This window comes from Notothenia coriiceps, unplaced genomic scaffold (genome assembly GCF_000735185.1).
Source record: "Notothenia coriiceps isolate Sejong01 unplaced genomic scaffold, NC01 NC01_scaffold00035945, whole genome shotgun sequence".
Taxonomy (NCBI): Eukaryota; Metazoa; Chordata; class Actinopteri; order Perciformes; family Nototheniidae; genus Notothenia; species Notothenia coriiceps.
The window spans coordinates 38,654-51,380 of record NW_011368646.1 but is presented as its reverse complement, the minus strand read 5'-3'; the positions used below and the strand labels follow the sequence as shown (position 1 = coordinate 51,380).

Here is a 12,727-nt window from a genome sequence, read left to right as displayed (position 1 = left end):
AAAACAAAAATATAACAGCTCCCAAAAAAACAACAACCAACATGTTTAAAGATAACCTAAAACTCTGAAATAAACAGTTGCATAATTAAAGGAAATCCCCAAACTGCAATGACCAAAACAAACGTTAATACTTTTAACTGTATTTTAATTGATTTCCTACAATATCTGATCCAGAAAACAAAAGCATGATAGAAGAAAGTTAATGAATATCCTCACAGGCCTAGAAGTTAGTTTGACCAGGTTTGTGTCGCTGTGTGAATGTTTGGCCAGTATACTAGAACTGTTTCATGGTTGACATGTTCATGGCTAATGTTTTGCCTCAGGGGGGCTCCTCTCACTTTAATCCGGCCTTGCGGACTCCAAGCTCACTTCCTCAGATTTCTTGTTTTTCTGAATAGTTCAACAATGAATCCATCATTTAAATAGTTGCACACACACACAATCACGCACTTACACACACACACACACACACACACACACACACACACACACACACACACACACACACACACACACACACACACACACACACCTGTTACCTCCTGCACTAACACCCTCTCTCTGCAGACCATGTCTCTCACCTGGAGCAGTACATTAACTCGATGGAGAAGCTGTCGGTGAACTGTCACTCAAACGGAGAGACGGAGGTCGGATCAGCTTTCTGCCGTCTGGCCGACTTCTCTAAAGACCTCCTCTCTCCCATGAAGAACCTGGTAAGATATAAAACGTTATACACTAAGAATAAACTAAGAAGCAAGTGTAGTCCTGGAGCTTCTGTGGTACGCTTGGTTGGCTAAAAGAGGATAGTCTCACAATTTGGCTTGTAATTAAACCCCCACAACAAAGGATTACACTTACTGGCATTTCAATGTATGCCCAAACACAATTTACTTAGAAAACAACATACCTGTTGCATTATCCAACAAGAGAAGAAGGAATCCAATTTACCAGACAGTATCTAAAGCTAAAAAACCCAGGCTTGGCTTGCTCGATTATTATGATCGTCAGAACACAATGTTTTCCATTTAGATAAAGGAGGTATTACCAAAAAAGCAGGTAATGGGTTTTTTCCCCCAAAGGTAGACTCACAAACAAAGATTCCCTCCCTAAACAATTCTTAAGAGCTTAAGAGCTCCTAATTTAAGATCCTATCAGAAGGTTTTAGTTGGATGTTTTCTCAAAGGAGTCTGGCATAGATCAGCCCTTTTTAACTAAAAAACTCTTAATTGCTCATTTCCATCCTATATTGGGTATACCTATTGTTAAAAATAGTTGGATTCAAACATTTGATTTGGACATTTTTATCAATGATCAGTGGTCTTTTAGCTAGTCTATTCCTTGTTTAAAAAACCTTTGATTAACCCTTCATTGTCTATTCAATACTACATTAAAGCCCACTATTAAAGCCAATGGGCTCTTAATGGCTACATTCCAATTTCTATTGGAATAACCTCTGATTACACATAAACACCAGCTGTTTCCTTCCAGTCCCATGGAGACTTCCCTGGAAAATCCACCAATTCAAACACCTACAGTAATTACTTAACTTTGGAAAGTCATTCAAAATCAAAGTGGAAACCTTGACCCTCTTCAAAGGTATTTGGCTCTGGTCCTTCCCGAACGTCAATTGGAAAAATATCTGATTCAAAACAATTTTGATCCCAATTTGTCAATGAGTTTTTACCTGGTCCATTCAACACTCCATTGAGAAACATCTGTTTAAAATCTAACTGGTTGTTTGTCTCCTAACCACTCTATATTACCTTTCAATTAACAACATGCCGGGAGTTATCTTTTATTACCAAGGTCTGTCTAGCATGTTTTTATTTTTGTTGACAGGGGAAGTTACTTTAAACGTAATTTTGTTTTTTTGGTGTGCAGTTAAAGAGCATGCTCCACAACATCAACTTCTTCCTGGACTCTCTGGTTAAAGGAGACCTGAGGGAGGTGAAGGGGGTGAGAACTTTTTAATGTACATATCACTTGACTGAAAAAACCTTTCAACAGTTTCGTGTTGACTTCTTCACCTCAGGACGATGCTTCCTAACTGAAATGTTTAAAGCCTCCTCTCAAACATCCTGTCTCCTCTTCTGTCTCTTTGTAGGATCTGAAGAAACCTTTTGACAAAGCGTGGAGGGACTATGAGAGCAGATTGTGAGTGATGAGAAAACAAAATGAAGAACACCAAAAGGGTTTAAATGCTTAGTCTGTTTTCTTAGTTTTGAGACAGTTAACATCACTGCTACGGTTTCAGAAACCTTGTTAAGCTTGTTACGAGGTTTAGAGAAACCTGATCAAGCATCTTGATGTGGATAGTCCTGTGTTAAGGATCCTAATTCTGGGGTCAGGATCTATTTCTATTACAAAAATGACCTATTTAAAAACAGACAGACGTAAATAGTGGATGAATAAAGCATTAAAGACAGGCCTCACGTTCCACTCGTTCTACGTGAGCAAAGAGGCAAATATTTTGGAGTGGACAAGAGTTCATTTCTGTTGAACTTTCTTAAGAATAGTAATGGTATCTTACCTGCAGTCGCACATTTGGGATCTGGCAACTGTGTGTGTGTGTGTGTGTGTGTGTGTGTGTGTGTGTGTGTGTGTGTGTGTGTGTGTGTGTGTGTGTGTGTGTGTGTGTGTGTGTGTGTGTGTGTGTGTGCAGTAAGCAGGTGGAGAAGGAGAAGAGGGAGCTGGCTCGTCAGTATGGGATGGTGAGGAACGAGGTCAGCGGAGGAGAGATCGCAGAGGAGCTCGAGAAGGAGAGACGCTCCTTCCAACTGAGCATGTGTGAGGTCAGTGACTCCGCCTCCATCTTTGACCCCGCCTCCTCCTTCACCTCCTTGTGCTTTGTTGTTGTTGTTTCTTCTTCTTCTTCCTCTTCCTACTTCTCATCTACCCAACCCTTTTGTCTTTCTACTATAATCTCTGCTCCCTTTTCTCTTCTTCTTCTACTCCTTCTCATCCTTGCCTTCTTCCTCCTTCTCCTTTCATCCTTTTTACTTTTCTACTCTAAAGATGGTCAGCCATCTCTCTGCCAAATAAAAACACTCCTCTTTCTCTCTCTCTCTGTTAGTATCTGATTAAGGTCAACGAGATAAAGACGAAGAGGGGCGTCGACCTTCTGCAGAACCTTATCAAACACTACCACAGCCACAATAAGTAAGAACACACACGCGCGCGCACACACACACATGCGCGCACACCCACGTACGTGTTCTAAACCTGTCCGTTTGTTCTGTATCTGTGTGTGTAGCTTCCTGCAGGAGTGTGTTTCCACCACTCAGAAGTTGAAGCAGTACATGGAGGAGTTGAATGGAGTCCTTATCACGGTATACACGTATATTGAGTTTATCATTTGGAGTCAAAGTATGCAAATAACATGTCTGCTTGATTTGATTATTTCTGTACATAAATCAAGGTTTTTAGGGTAAACTAAGATGAATTTGGCTCAGGTGATCTGTTGTGTGTGTGCAGGTGAAGCAGCGTCAGGAGGAGGAGAAGAAACAGCTGGTGACCCTCAGAGATCAGCTGAGGCCGGCCGTCAACTTAGAGCAGGTCTGAGACACAAACACTGATGTGGTAACACTATAATAATGTTCAACAGGTGGTTAATATGTGTGTGTGTGTGTGTGTGTGTGTGTGTGTGTGTGTGTGTGTGTGTGTGTGTGTGTGTGTGTGTGTGTGTGTGTGTGTGTGTGTGTGTGTGTGTGTGTGTGTGTGTGTGTGTGTGTGTGTGTGTGTGTGTGTGTGTGTTTGTAGGACTCTTTACCTAAGCAGGTGTACAGCATGCATCAGCTGCTCGGAGACAAACAGTACGGAACAGAGAGGGCAGGATTCCTCTACAAGAAGAGTGACGGGTAAACATTTGTAATTCAAACACACCCTTCATACAAACACACATCCAGCTATGCTATACATATGAAATGAAAATGAAAACCACAATAAATACACTTCTGTACTTGGAACAATAAAATAATACAATGTAAATAAGTTTATTAATAAATCCATAAAATAAAATAAAGATCAGGGATAAAATGTTAAAATGATTCAAGCTTCAAACTATTGGAAGTCATAGCTCGTTTTGCTCATTTATTTATTACAGGAAAATGCACATGTATACATATTTATAAATACATTAATTTTAATAAAATCATTAAAAACAGGCGCAATACACGGACCATCAGTATACTGTACGTACTAATAATGGTCGGACCAATCCTGTGTGTCTTTGTGTTTCAGCTTGAGAAAAATGTGGCAGAAGAGGAAATGTTCAGTTCACAACTGTTACCTGACCATCGCACACGCCACTGTGAGTTTGTCTGTGTGTAAGTGTGTGTGTAAGTGTGTGTGTAAGTGTGTTTGTGTGATTATACATTTGAACTCTTGAGCTTGGTTATCAAAGTGATCACATCCTCTTTCTCTCTCTCAGCCCAATAAATCTCCTACCAGACTAAACCTGCTCACCTGTCAGGTCAAACCTAGTGTGGAGGACAAGAAATGCTTTGACCTCATCTCCCGTAAGACACATGCAATCACACACTCACACACACCCGCACGCACGCACGCACGCACGCACGCACGCACGCACGCACGCACGCACGCACACACACACACACACACACACACACCCCAGAACTATCATAAAACAGAATTGTTGTTGGCTGTGGTGTACATGCACATAACACAATTATGTGTTTGATTTCATAATATATAACCTTTTTCTTCCAGATAATCGGACCTACCATTTCATGGCAGAGGAGGACGCTGAGTGTGTGGCGTGAGTCAAAAATAAAGTTTGACACATGGCTTCATCCGGTATGTATGATAAATATCGTTAACAAGTTTTAAATGTTGTGTGTTGTGTGTGCAGCTGGATCTCGGTGCTCAGTAACAGTAAGCAGGATGCTCTGAGTGCGGCCCTGGACGGGGGCTTTAAAGGGGGGGGAGGGGGGGAGAGCAGCGTAGAGGATCTGACCCGAGCCATAACTGAAGACATCCGGCGGATGCCCGGAAACAACAACTGCTGTGACTGCGGAGCTCCAGGTTATCTATCTATCAATGTATCAGTACAATACCATTTCTAAAGTGAAACATGCCCTGTCAATTGAGTAAAGCATAAGCCCTTTGTTTAATTACCATTACAAAACAAGTTTGTGTTTTTGTTTCCTGTTTGTAAGCTGTTTAAAGAAAACCCAAAATAATCCATAATAGTAAAACCGTATTTGTATGACACCTTTCATTCAAGAATAGCAGCACAAAATGCTTTGCAAAAAGGATTAAAATACATATACTGAGCATGAAAACAGGGTTGGAATGCTTTCACTTTTGGAAAATAATGTAGAAACACACATGATAAACATACAATAAATGGAATACATGGAGACTAGACATAATAATGAATCAGTAAAAGCTACTGAAAAAGATAAATTCCCATATTTTAAGCATGCATAACATAAACACTGTACTGTAGCACTATTTAAAGGGTCTCCACTTTGTTGTGCTCTGTTATTGTTTCCTTTCTTTTCCTAATTGCATTTTTCACTTCAATTAATCAAATAAATAAATGGTAGATTCTACCATGTTGAAAATAATTGTTAGATGCAGCGCTAATTAGATTTCAGAAAAAACGTATATGATATATTTAACAATGGCGACAACATCTAATCTCCTGTCTCTTTAGATCCTGGATGGCTCTCCACCAACCTGGGCATCCTGACCTGCATCGAGTGTTCGGGGATCCACAGGGAGATGGGGGTCCACGTCTCCAGGATCCAGTCTCTGAGTCTGGACAGTCTGGGGACCTCAGACCTTCTGGTACGTCCAAACTGTTAGCTAACAAGCTAATCCAACAATAATCCATCCTGAAGTTAGGTGTTGAGTTAGACATACAGTACATCAAACCTCATTCTTCTGTAAATCCATCATCTTTAGCTGTTACAACACACACAACATGATTTAAACCTGTATGATTGTATATTTCTTCATTAAATGCCATGGAAGTTGTACGGAGCCCCTAAAGGGACATGGAAGAAAAAAAGAAAAAAACAGAGAGAGAAAAAAAAAGTCAGGATAACAGGTTTGTATCTCGTGCGCACCAGATACTAACTCGTGCGCACGAGAAACAAACCCGTTATCTTAACCCGTTAACTTTATTTTTTTTTGTTGAGAAAGTTACCAATGCACCAGGAGGAAGTGGAACACACAGGAGACAACCATTTCACTGCAGACTGTTAGCCTATGTTTACATGGGGAAATGACAGTGCATACATTATTTGAGATATATTTCGAACTCAGACTTCATTGTATGGACATTTCGGCCAGGGGTGTAGAGCTATTTATTTAAGCACCGGATTGGCAAAACAGGAGAGTGTGTACACCAGTCTGCTTTGATCTACGAATTAATGTCCGTGACTCTCAGAGAACCTGCTGCCCGCAGCTGTTTTAAAGGGAAAAAAACACTCAGAACACACACACACACACAGAGCCAGTGGCGGACTTTTCCCCGCAGCGAGGCTCCCCCCGTTGACAGTTCACTAGCGCTGCTGCTGCTCTTCTCTGAGTTACACGTCCCGCTGCCTCCTGGAGTGACCACACACCCCTGGCCGAAATGTCCTTAAAGTGAAGTCTGAGAGTTTGAACTATATCTCAAATAATGTATACACTGTCATTTCCCCACGTAAACATAACAGTCTGCAATGAAATGGTTGTCTCCTGTGCTCACAAGAAAGTATCTTGTGCGCACGCAAAACTTTCTCGTGCGCACAAGATACAAACCCGTTATCCTAACTTTTTTTTCTCTCTCTGTTTTTTTATTTTTATTTTCCATATCCCTTTAGGGGTTCCGTATAGTTGACATCTCACCGTTGTTTTTTTTCCTCTTAAATGTCTTATATTGTTGACAATATAAAATTCAACTAAAATTATATAAACTTCCAAAAAGGGAAGACAAACAAAAAAGCAAACCAGAAAAAACAATTGCATCCCCTGAACATTTACAAACTCAAAACATTGTTTTCTCAGAACCAAGGCTTTAATGTTATTAAATGTATTCTGTTGGTGATGCAATTATATATTTCCACTTTCTTTCAGTTGGCCAGGAATGTTGGTAACTCTGGTTTTAATGAAATACTGGAGGCAAACCTGCTGAGTCCATCAATGAAGCCGTCCCAGGAGAGCCACATGTAAGACACACATCACACACACACTGAGAATCAGTGGGAATGAATTAAAATAATAGTCACAGTTTTAATAAGGTGTAGCAACTAACATTAAACAATTTTCTTTTTGCTTTAATTTTGATAAAGGCATGTCTTATGTTGAAATGATAATTGCTTCACCTCATGAAAAACACAAACCCATGTACATCATTTTGATAAAGTTGACCTGTATATTCATGTTGTGTGTGTGCAGGGGAGAGCGTAAAGACTTCATCCTGTCAAAGTATCAGGACGGTTATTTTGTGAGGCGGAACCACTGCTCGAATGCAGCGCAGCGGTTTGGCCTGCAGGAGGCGACCAAGAGCTGCGACATCTACAGTCTGATCCAGCTGCACGCCCAGAGGACCGAGCTGAGCCAGCCGCTGCACGCACACATACAGGTACACACACAACAATAAACACACAGGTAAACTCAACTAACCAACACACAACACTCACATAAACTCAGCATTGGTTTCCATGCCAACAGGAGAGAGGGGAGACAGCGCTCCATCTCGCCGTCCTATTGGCTGACAGGACGTCCCTGCACATCCTGGACTTCTTAGCTCAGAACTGGTCAGTGATTTCTGCTGACAATTTCGAGTAGTGTCCTCTCAGTGTGTGTTCATATGTTTACATGTGTCCACCTGTGTGTGTGTGTGTGTGTGTGTGTGTGTGTGTGTGTTTTTTTTTTGTCTTCAGCTCAAATGTGGACGCACAGACATCCGCAGGAAACACAGCGCTGCACTACAGCTGCCTGCACAACAAGAGCGACTGTGTGAGGCTGCTGCTGAGAGCCAGGGCCAACACACACACCAGTAAGGAAAACAAACACACACACATATATATTTGTACACAGTACATGTGAGGACCAACAGAAAACAAATTGAAAAGTGAGGACAAGTTTTCAAAGTGAGAACTGATACAGAAAGTGATGATATATTAAGAAAACATGGACATTTAAAAAATGTTTTGAGACATTCAATATTTTTTTAAAGTGAGGATCATTTTGTTAATTGGGGAATTGATTTAATGTAAGTCTAAGTTTCTTAAAAAAATATCTCTACTATCAACTGGTCCTCACAAATGTAGAAGCACACACACACATTTTCCTGTTGATAGTCATGACAGAGAACTTCTCAGTAACATTTTATTTGTTTGTGTGTGTACAGAAAACGAGTTAGGGGAGACCGCTCTGGACGTGAGCCGCAGGTTGAAGCACGGCCACTGTGAGGCGCTGGTGAGGCGTCGCTCCTCTGCATGTCTCTACTTGTGGCTGTTGAGCGTTACTCTTTATATTATAAATCTGAACTGCGTTGTGTCCTTGCAGCTGCAGCAGGCCCAGTCCAACCAATTCGACCATCATGTGAACGTGGAGTACGAGTGGAGGCTTCGTCATGACGACCTCTACGACAGTGACGACGACTTTGAAGAGAGGGTAACTATGGCAACAAGCACATTGTACTGCTTCTTTCTTTCTTTCTTTTTGTATAATTATAGTCTATTGCTAGAGCTCACCCTGCATTTTCTTGAGAGTAGATTGGTTAATCATTCTTAAAATTATATTATTTTTTATTATTTATACTATTATTTGCCATTTCTTGATGCATTATGGTTTTAAGATTTAGTGTCTGAAAGCTCCAAGCTTGTTATTTTAATGAAAAGTCTGAGATCTTACAATTAAAGCAAAACAGAAAATACTGTTATGAATGTCACAAGGCTCAGGAGGACCCAAACGCACGACACCAGAAACAGGTCAGGATTAACAAAGTATTTAATAAAAAGGCAAAATCACAGAAACTATAAGATCAAAAACGCTAAACAAAACATCTACTTGGATTATCAAAAACGTAACACAAAGAGTCTATCAAAAATATACTTAACAAGGTCAAGGAATGACTGGCAGACTTGGTGAGACAAGACGAACTGGCACAGGACAAGGGGAGGCGCAGACTATATATACACACAAGGTAAGGGGACACAGGTGGCAACAATCAAGGGAGGAGCTGACAATCACACTGGAGGGAAATCAACATCTTGCAAGAAACAGCGTCTGAGGGCTTCTTAACATTTACTATGAATGTGTCATAGCGACTTAACGAGAAGAAACTCAGCTACCTGACGATATGAACCGAAACATAACAAAAGTCTAACGCCGAGCCTCTGAATTAGCACTGAGCGAAAGAGTGCTAATGTACTTAGCACATAACTCACGGTAGAAATATGTTATTCTTCATCGGATCTGGACAAACTGATAGCATGTGAAAGCTGAGATTTCACAGATTATAATGGTATAAGTATCATCACTGTGCGACCAAAACTCGCGGCAGCGAAAGCAAGCAAAGACAACACACAACTTCACTTTACGGGGCCAAAACGGCAAATACGTCTTACCTTTGCTGTTTTCTGATCAAAAGTTGTGTTCAAGGGCGTTAAAACGGTGGATCTCATATAAACGCTGCTGAAGTTTAATCCAATGTCTCTGTGTCCCTTTGAAATGATTTACTGATAATCCGATCATAACACTTATGGCACTAAGCCTAGTTTTCAGTTTTCAGTTTTCAGTTTTCAGAGCGTAACATAGCTTTCGGTTTGGGCAAACTGCATCAATCTCACTCCTCAATGGTAACGTGTAGGTGGATTTAGGAACTCCCCCTCGATTCTATTGGCTCTAACAGTTCAAAATTGGTGTCAATCACCAACATCGACCAATGGGTGTCGTAGAGTTTGGATTCCTAAAGCTTTTAGTCTACTAACCCATCATCCAAGGGTGGTTTTTATTATAAGTAATAGGTTTTTTTTTTTAACTTTAAAATAAAAACATCTATATTGATTCTGACTCTTCTACATCCAACTCACAGGTTTATCCTTGCTCTGAGAAAAAAGATTATTAATTTAACCCTTTTAGAAGTTATAGTCATTGGTTCTGGGAATGTCATTTTCGAGCCTGAAACCTGAAAAACAGGCTCAGGGGTTAACAGGTTAAGGCTGACAATCATACTGGAGGGAAAACACACAAGACCAGGAAGGGCTCTGAAACGAGAGGGAAAGGTTACTACAAAATAAAACAGGAAGTCACAAGACAAGGCAAAACACAAAGGATTGAACTAAATGAATTAACTTAACATAAATGTGTAGACACCACAAACTGGATCAATCATCTTCATCATGACAGAGGAGAGTTTTTGTATTTTTATATTTATGTATTCTATATGTCTTTAATGTTTAGCATATTTGCCAAACTATGTACGGACTTGACATTGAGGTTAATCAATTTGTTGCTCTTTTAGCGATGTGACCTTTTTTCGCTCCTCCTCTTCTGTTTCAGAACGGTCCTGTGAAGAAGGAGCGCTCCTTCTCATCCTCCTCCTTCTCCTCCTCCTTCTCCTTCACCTCCCGGGCTTTCAGCTTCAATCAGCCCGCCTCCTCCTCCATCCCCCCGCCTTCCTCTGGAGAAGCGGGGGGATCAGGAGGAGGGGGAGGAGCGGGAGGGTCCGGAGGGTCTGGGGGGTCTGGAGGGTCCGGAGGAGGTCTGCTGAGCGTAGGGAGGAGGCTCGCCATGGCGATGGAGCTCCACAGCCGGCCCTCTGGCTGTGCCTCCAGCCCCCCTCCGCCTCCTCCGTCCTCCCCTGCACCTCCACTGCCCCCCCGGGTCAAAGGTGAGCTCAGACTCTGAATGTTTTGAGTTTTATTAATATGTTGTTATCTTTCCAGGAGCTTATCTTCCTTCATCTGCAACTTGAATGGAAAAACAATGCACATTTTATTGTTTGTGACTAGTGGCAAAACCAAATTGTACAAATACTCTGGTACTAGTTAAAGTCCTACATTTATATATCGTATTAGAACAACATTTATGGATTCAAAATATACTTAATAACCAAAGTGAACGAACATTTTAAGTGTAACTACCCATTTCAGAATTATATATATAAAATTACCGAATTATGATTATTGATACATTATTGTGTCCCAGCTAATAAAAGTGGAGCTAATTTTAATAACGCTGTATACACTTGCCAAATATCGTAACCTGTAAATATATGTTGGTGTTTATTTAATGATATATTATTTTGTAGTATTCTCTTATAATTGTAAAATGTAAGTAGCTAAAGCTGACTATTGACAATAAGATTTCTTCGCAAATAAAGGCCTGATTTAAAACTATTTGAGGAGGTTGGATTTACTTGTATGGTCAATTCAGTATAATAATATACAAACAATATACAAAAATAGGTAAACATGAACAACGTATTAAATGTGTATCAACACAAATTAAAACATCAGATCAGAAAATGGGAAGGATTCGTACTAAAACCTAATCAAATGTGTTGTGCCGTCCTCTAGCCCCCAATGTTCCTCCCCCTCCCCCTCCCGCTGGGGGAGAAGGAGCTGGGGATGAAGAGGAGGAAGAGGGGGAGGTCTTCTTCTCGCTGACAGGAAATAGAAAGTCAACGCCCCCCCCTCCCATCGCCGTCCGACACAAGAGGAGCTGCTCCGAGTCCAGCAAGCACGGTATCATCCGAGAGTAAGGCTGCAATTAGTCTGCCAATTACTGTAATACTGTGTAATTAACTGTGTGTGTGTGTGTGTGTGTTTCTGTGTGTGTGTGTGTGTGCTTGTGTGTGTGTGTGTGTGTGTGTGTGTGTGTGTGTGTGTGTGTGTGTGTGTGTGTGTGTTTGTGTAGATTACGGGTTGCCAACCAGCCCGAGGATCTACAGCGGTCCAGACTCCTCCTTTAAGAAGTGTGTGTGAGTATCTGAGGCATAATGACACTGTATTTAAACTTAAATGTACATTTCATTGCAACAAACACAGAAGGGGGAGTGAGGCATCTGATTGAATATTTAAAATAAATGATGTCCTGTTGGAACAGGAGCTAAACTGTCTAAGTTTGTTTTATTCTAAAAGAGTAGTGTTAAATAAGATCCAGTTTTAATCCAACTGAAATGAAAACATTAGAACTTGACATGCCGATGAGAGGAATGTAACACCATGAGTTTTCACATTACCATCAAAATCTCAAATATCATGGTTACATGTACAATTATTTTTATTATTACTATTTTTACTATTATGTGTTAAAATCCAGGCATATCATAGATTAAACAATTATTCAAAAATGTTGTTTCTTGCAGATTTATATTGAAAATGATTACTTTAATTCAAATGTTCAAGTTTTTAATTGTTCACTCTTCATCTATTTATTTTGCATTACAGCAACATTTTTCTCATTCTTCTTTCCTTTGTCCCCCTTCAATTTAATGCTTTGTATACATTGCTTCATACATCTTGTAAAAAAGTCTGTATAAAAGCATGCTTTTTTTTACTATCAGATTTCAAATATAATTTTGATGATTAAAATATTAAACAAATAGTGAGAGGTTTTTCCCTCATCAGGGGTTTTTGAACTGAGACTGTGCCGCCCCCTGCTGGACTGAAGGAGATTTACAGTTGTTGTTGACGTGTTCAGATTGAAATAATCTCTCTCTCTCTCTCTCTCTCTCTCTCTCTCTCTCTCTCTCTCTCCA

The 12,727-nt window shown here is 40.5% G+C and overlaps 1 protein-coding gene across 1 annotated transcript in view; it reads left to right on the top strand.

The window, feature by feature from the left end:
- The first annotated feature begins 581 nt into the window (after window positions 1-581).
- The window catches only part of unm_sa1614 (un-named sa1614), a 17,364-nt gene continuing 5,218 nt past the window's right edge, over window positions 582-12,727 (top strand). Inside the window, exons 1-22 of the mRNA XM_010791862.1 lie at window positions 582-713; window positions 1,882-1,956; window positions 2,105-2,154; window positions 2,663-2,792; window positions 3,074-3,159; window positions 3,254-3,329; window positions 3,475-3,555; window positions 3,760-3,857; window positions 4,240-4,309; window positions 4,430-4,517; window positions 4,729-4,777; window positions 4,871-5,043; window positions 5,681-5,814; window positions 7,090-7,181; window positions 7,411-7,597; window positions 7,687-7,772; window positions 7,899-8,014; window positions 8,369-8,436; window positions 8,527-8,634; window positions 10,525-10,855; window positions 11,526-11,711; window positions 11,884-11,947. Of these exons, the coding sequence (XP_010790164.1) occupies window positions 603-713; window positions 1,882-1,956; window positions 2,105-2,154; window positions 2,663-2,792; window positions 3,074-3,159; window positions 3,254-3,329; window positions 3,475-3,555; window positions 3,760-3,857; window positions 4,240-4,309; window positions 4,430-4,517; window positions 4,729-4,777; window positions 4,871-5,043; window positions 5,681-5,814; window positions 7,090-7,181; window positions 7,411-7,597; window positions 7,687-7,772; window positions 7,899-8,014; window positions 8,369-8,436; window positions 8,527-8,634; window positions 10,525-10,855; window positions 11,526-11,711; window positions 11,884-11,947 (2,459 nt within the window). The 5' untranslated portion in view covers window positions 582-602. The remainder of the gene's footprint in view (window positions 714-1,881; window positions 1,957-2,104; window positions 2,155-2,662; window positions 2,793-3,073; window positions 3,160-3,253; window positions 3,330-3,474; window positions 3,556-3,759; window positions 3,858-4,239; window positions 4,310-4,429; window positions 4,518-4,728; window positions 4,778-4,870; window positions 5,044-5,680; window positions 5,815-7,089; window positions 7,182-7,410; window positions 7,598-7,686; window positions 7,773-7,898; window positions 8,015-8,368; window positions 8,437-8,526; window positions 8,635-10,524; window positions 10,856-11,525; window positions 11,712-11,883; window positions 11,948-12,727) is intronic.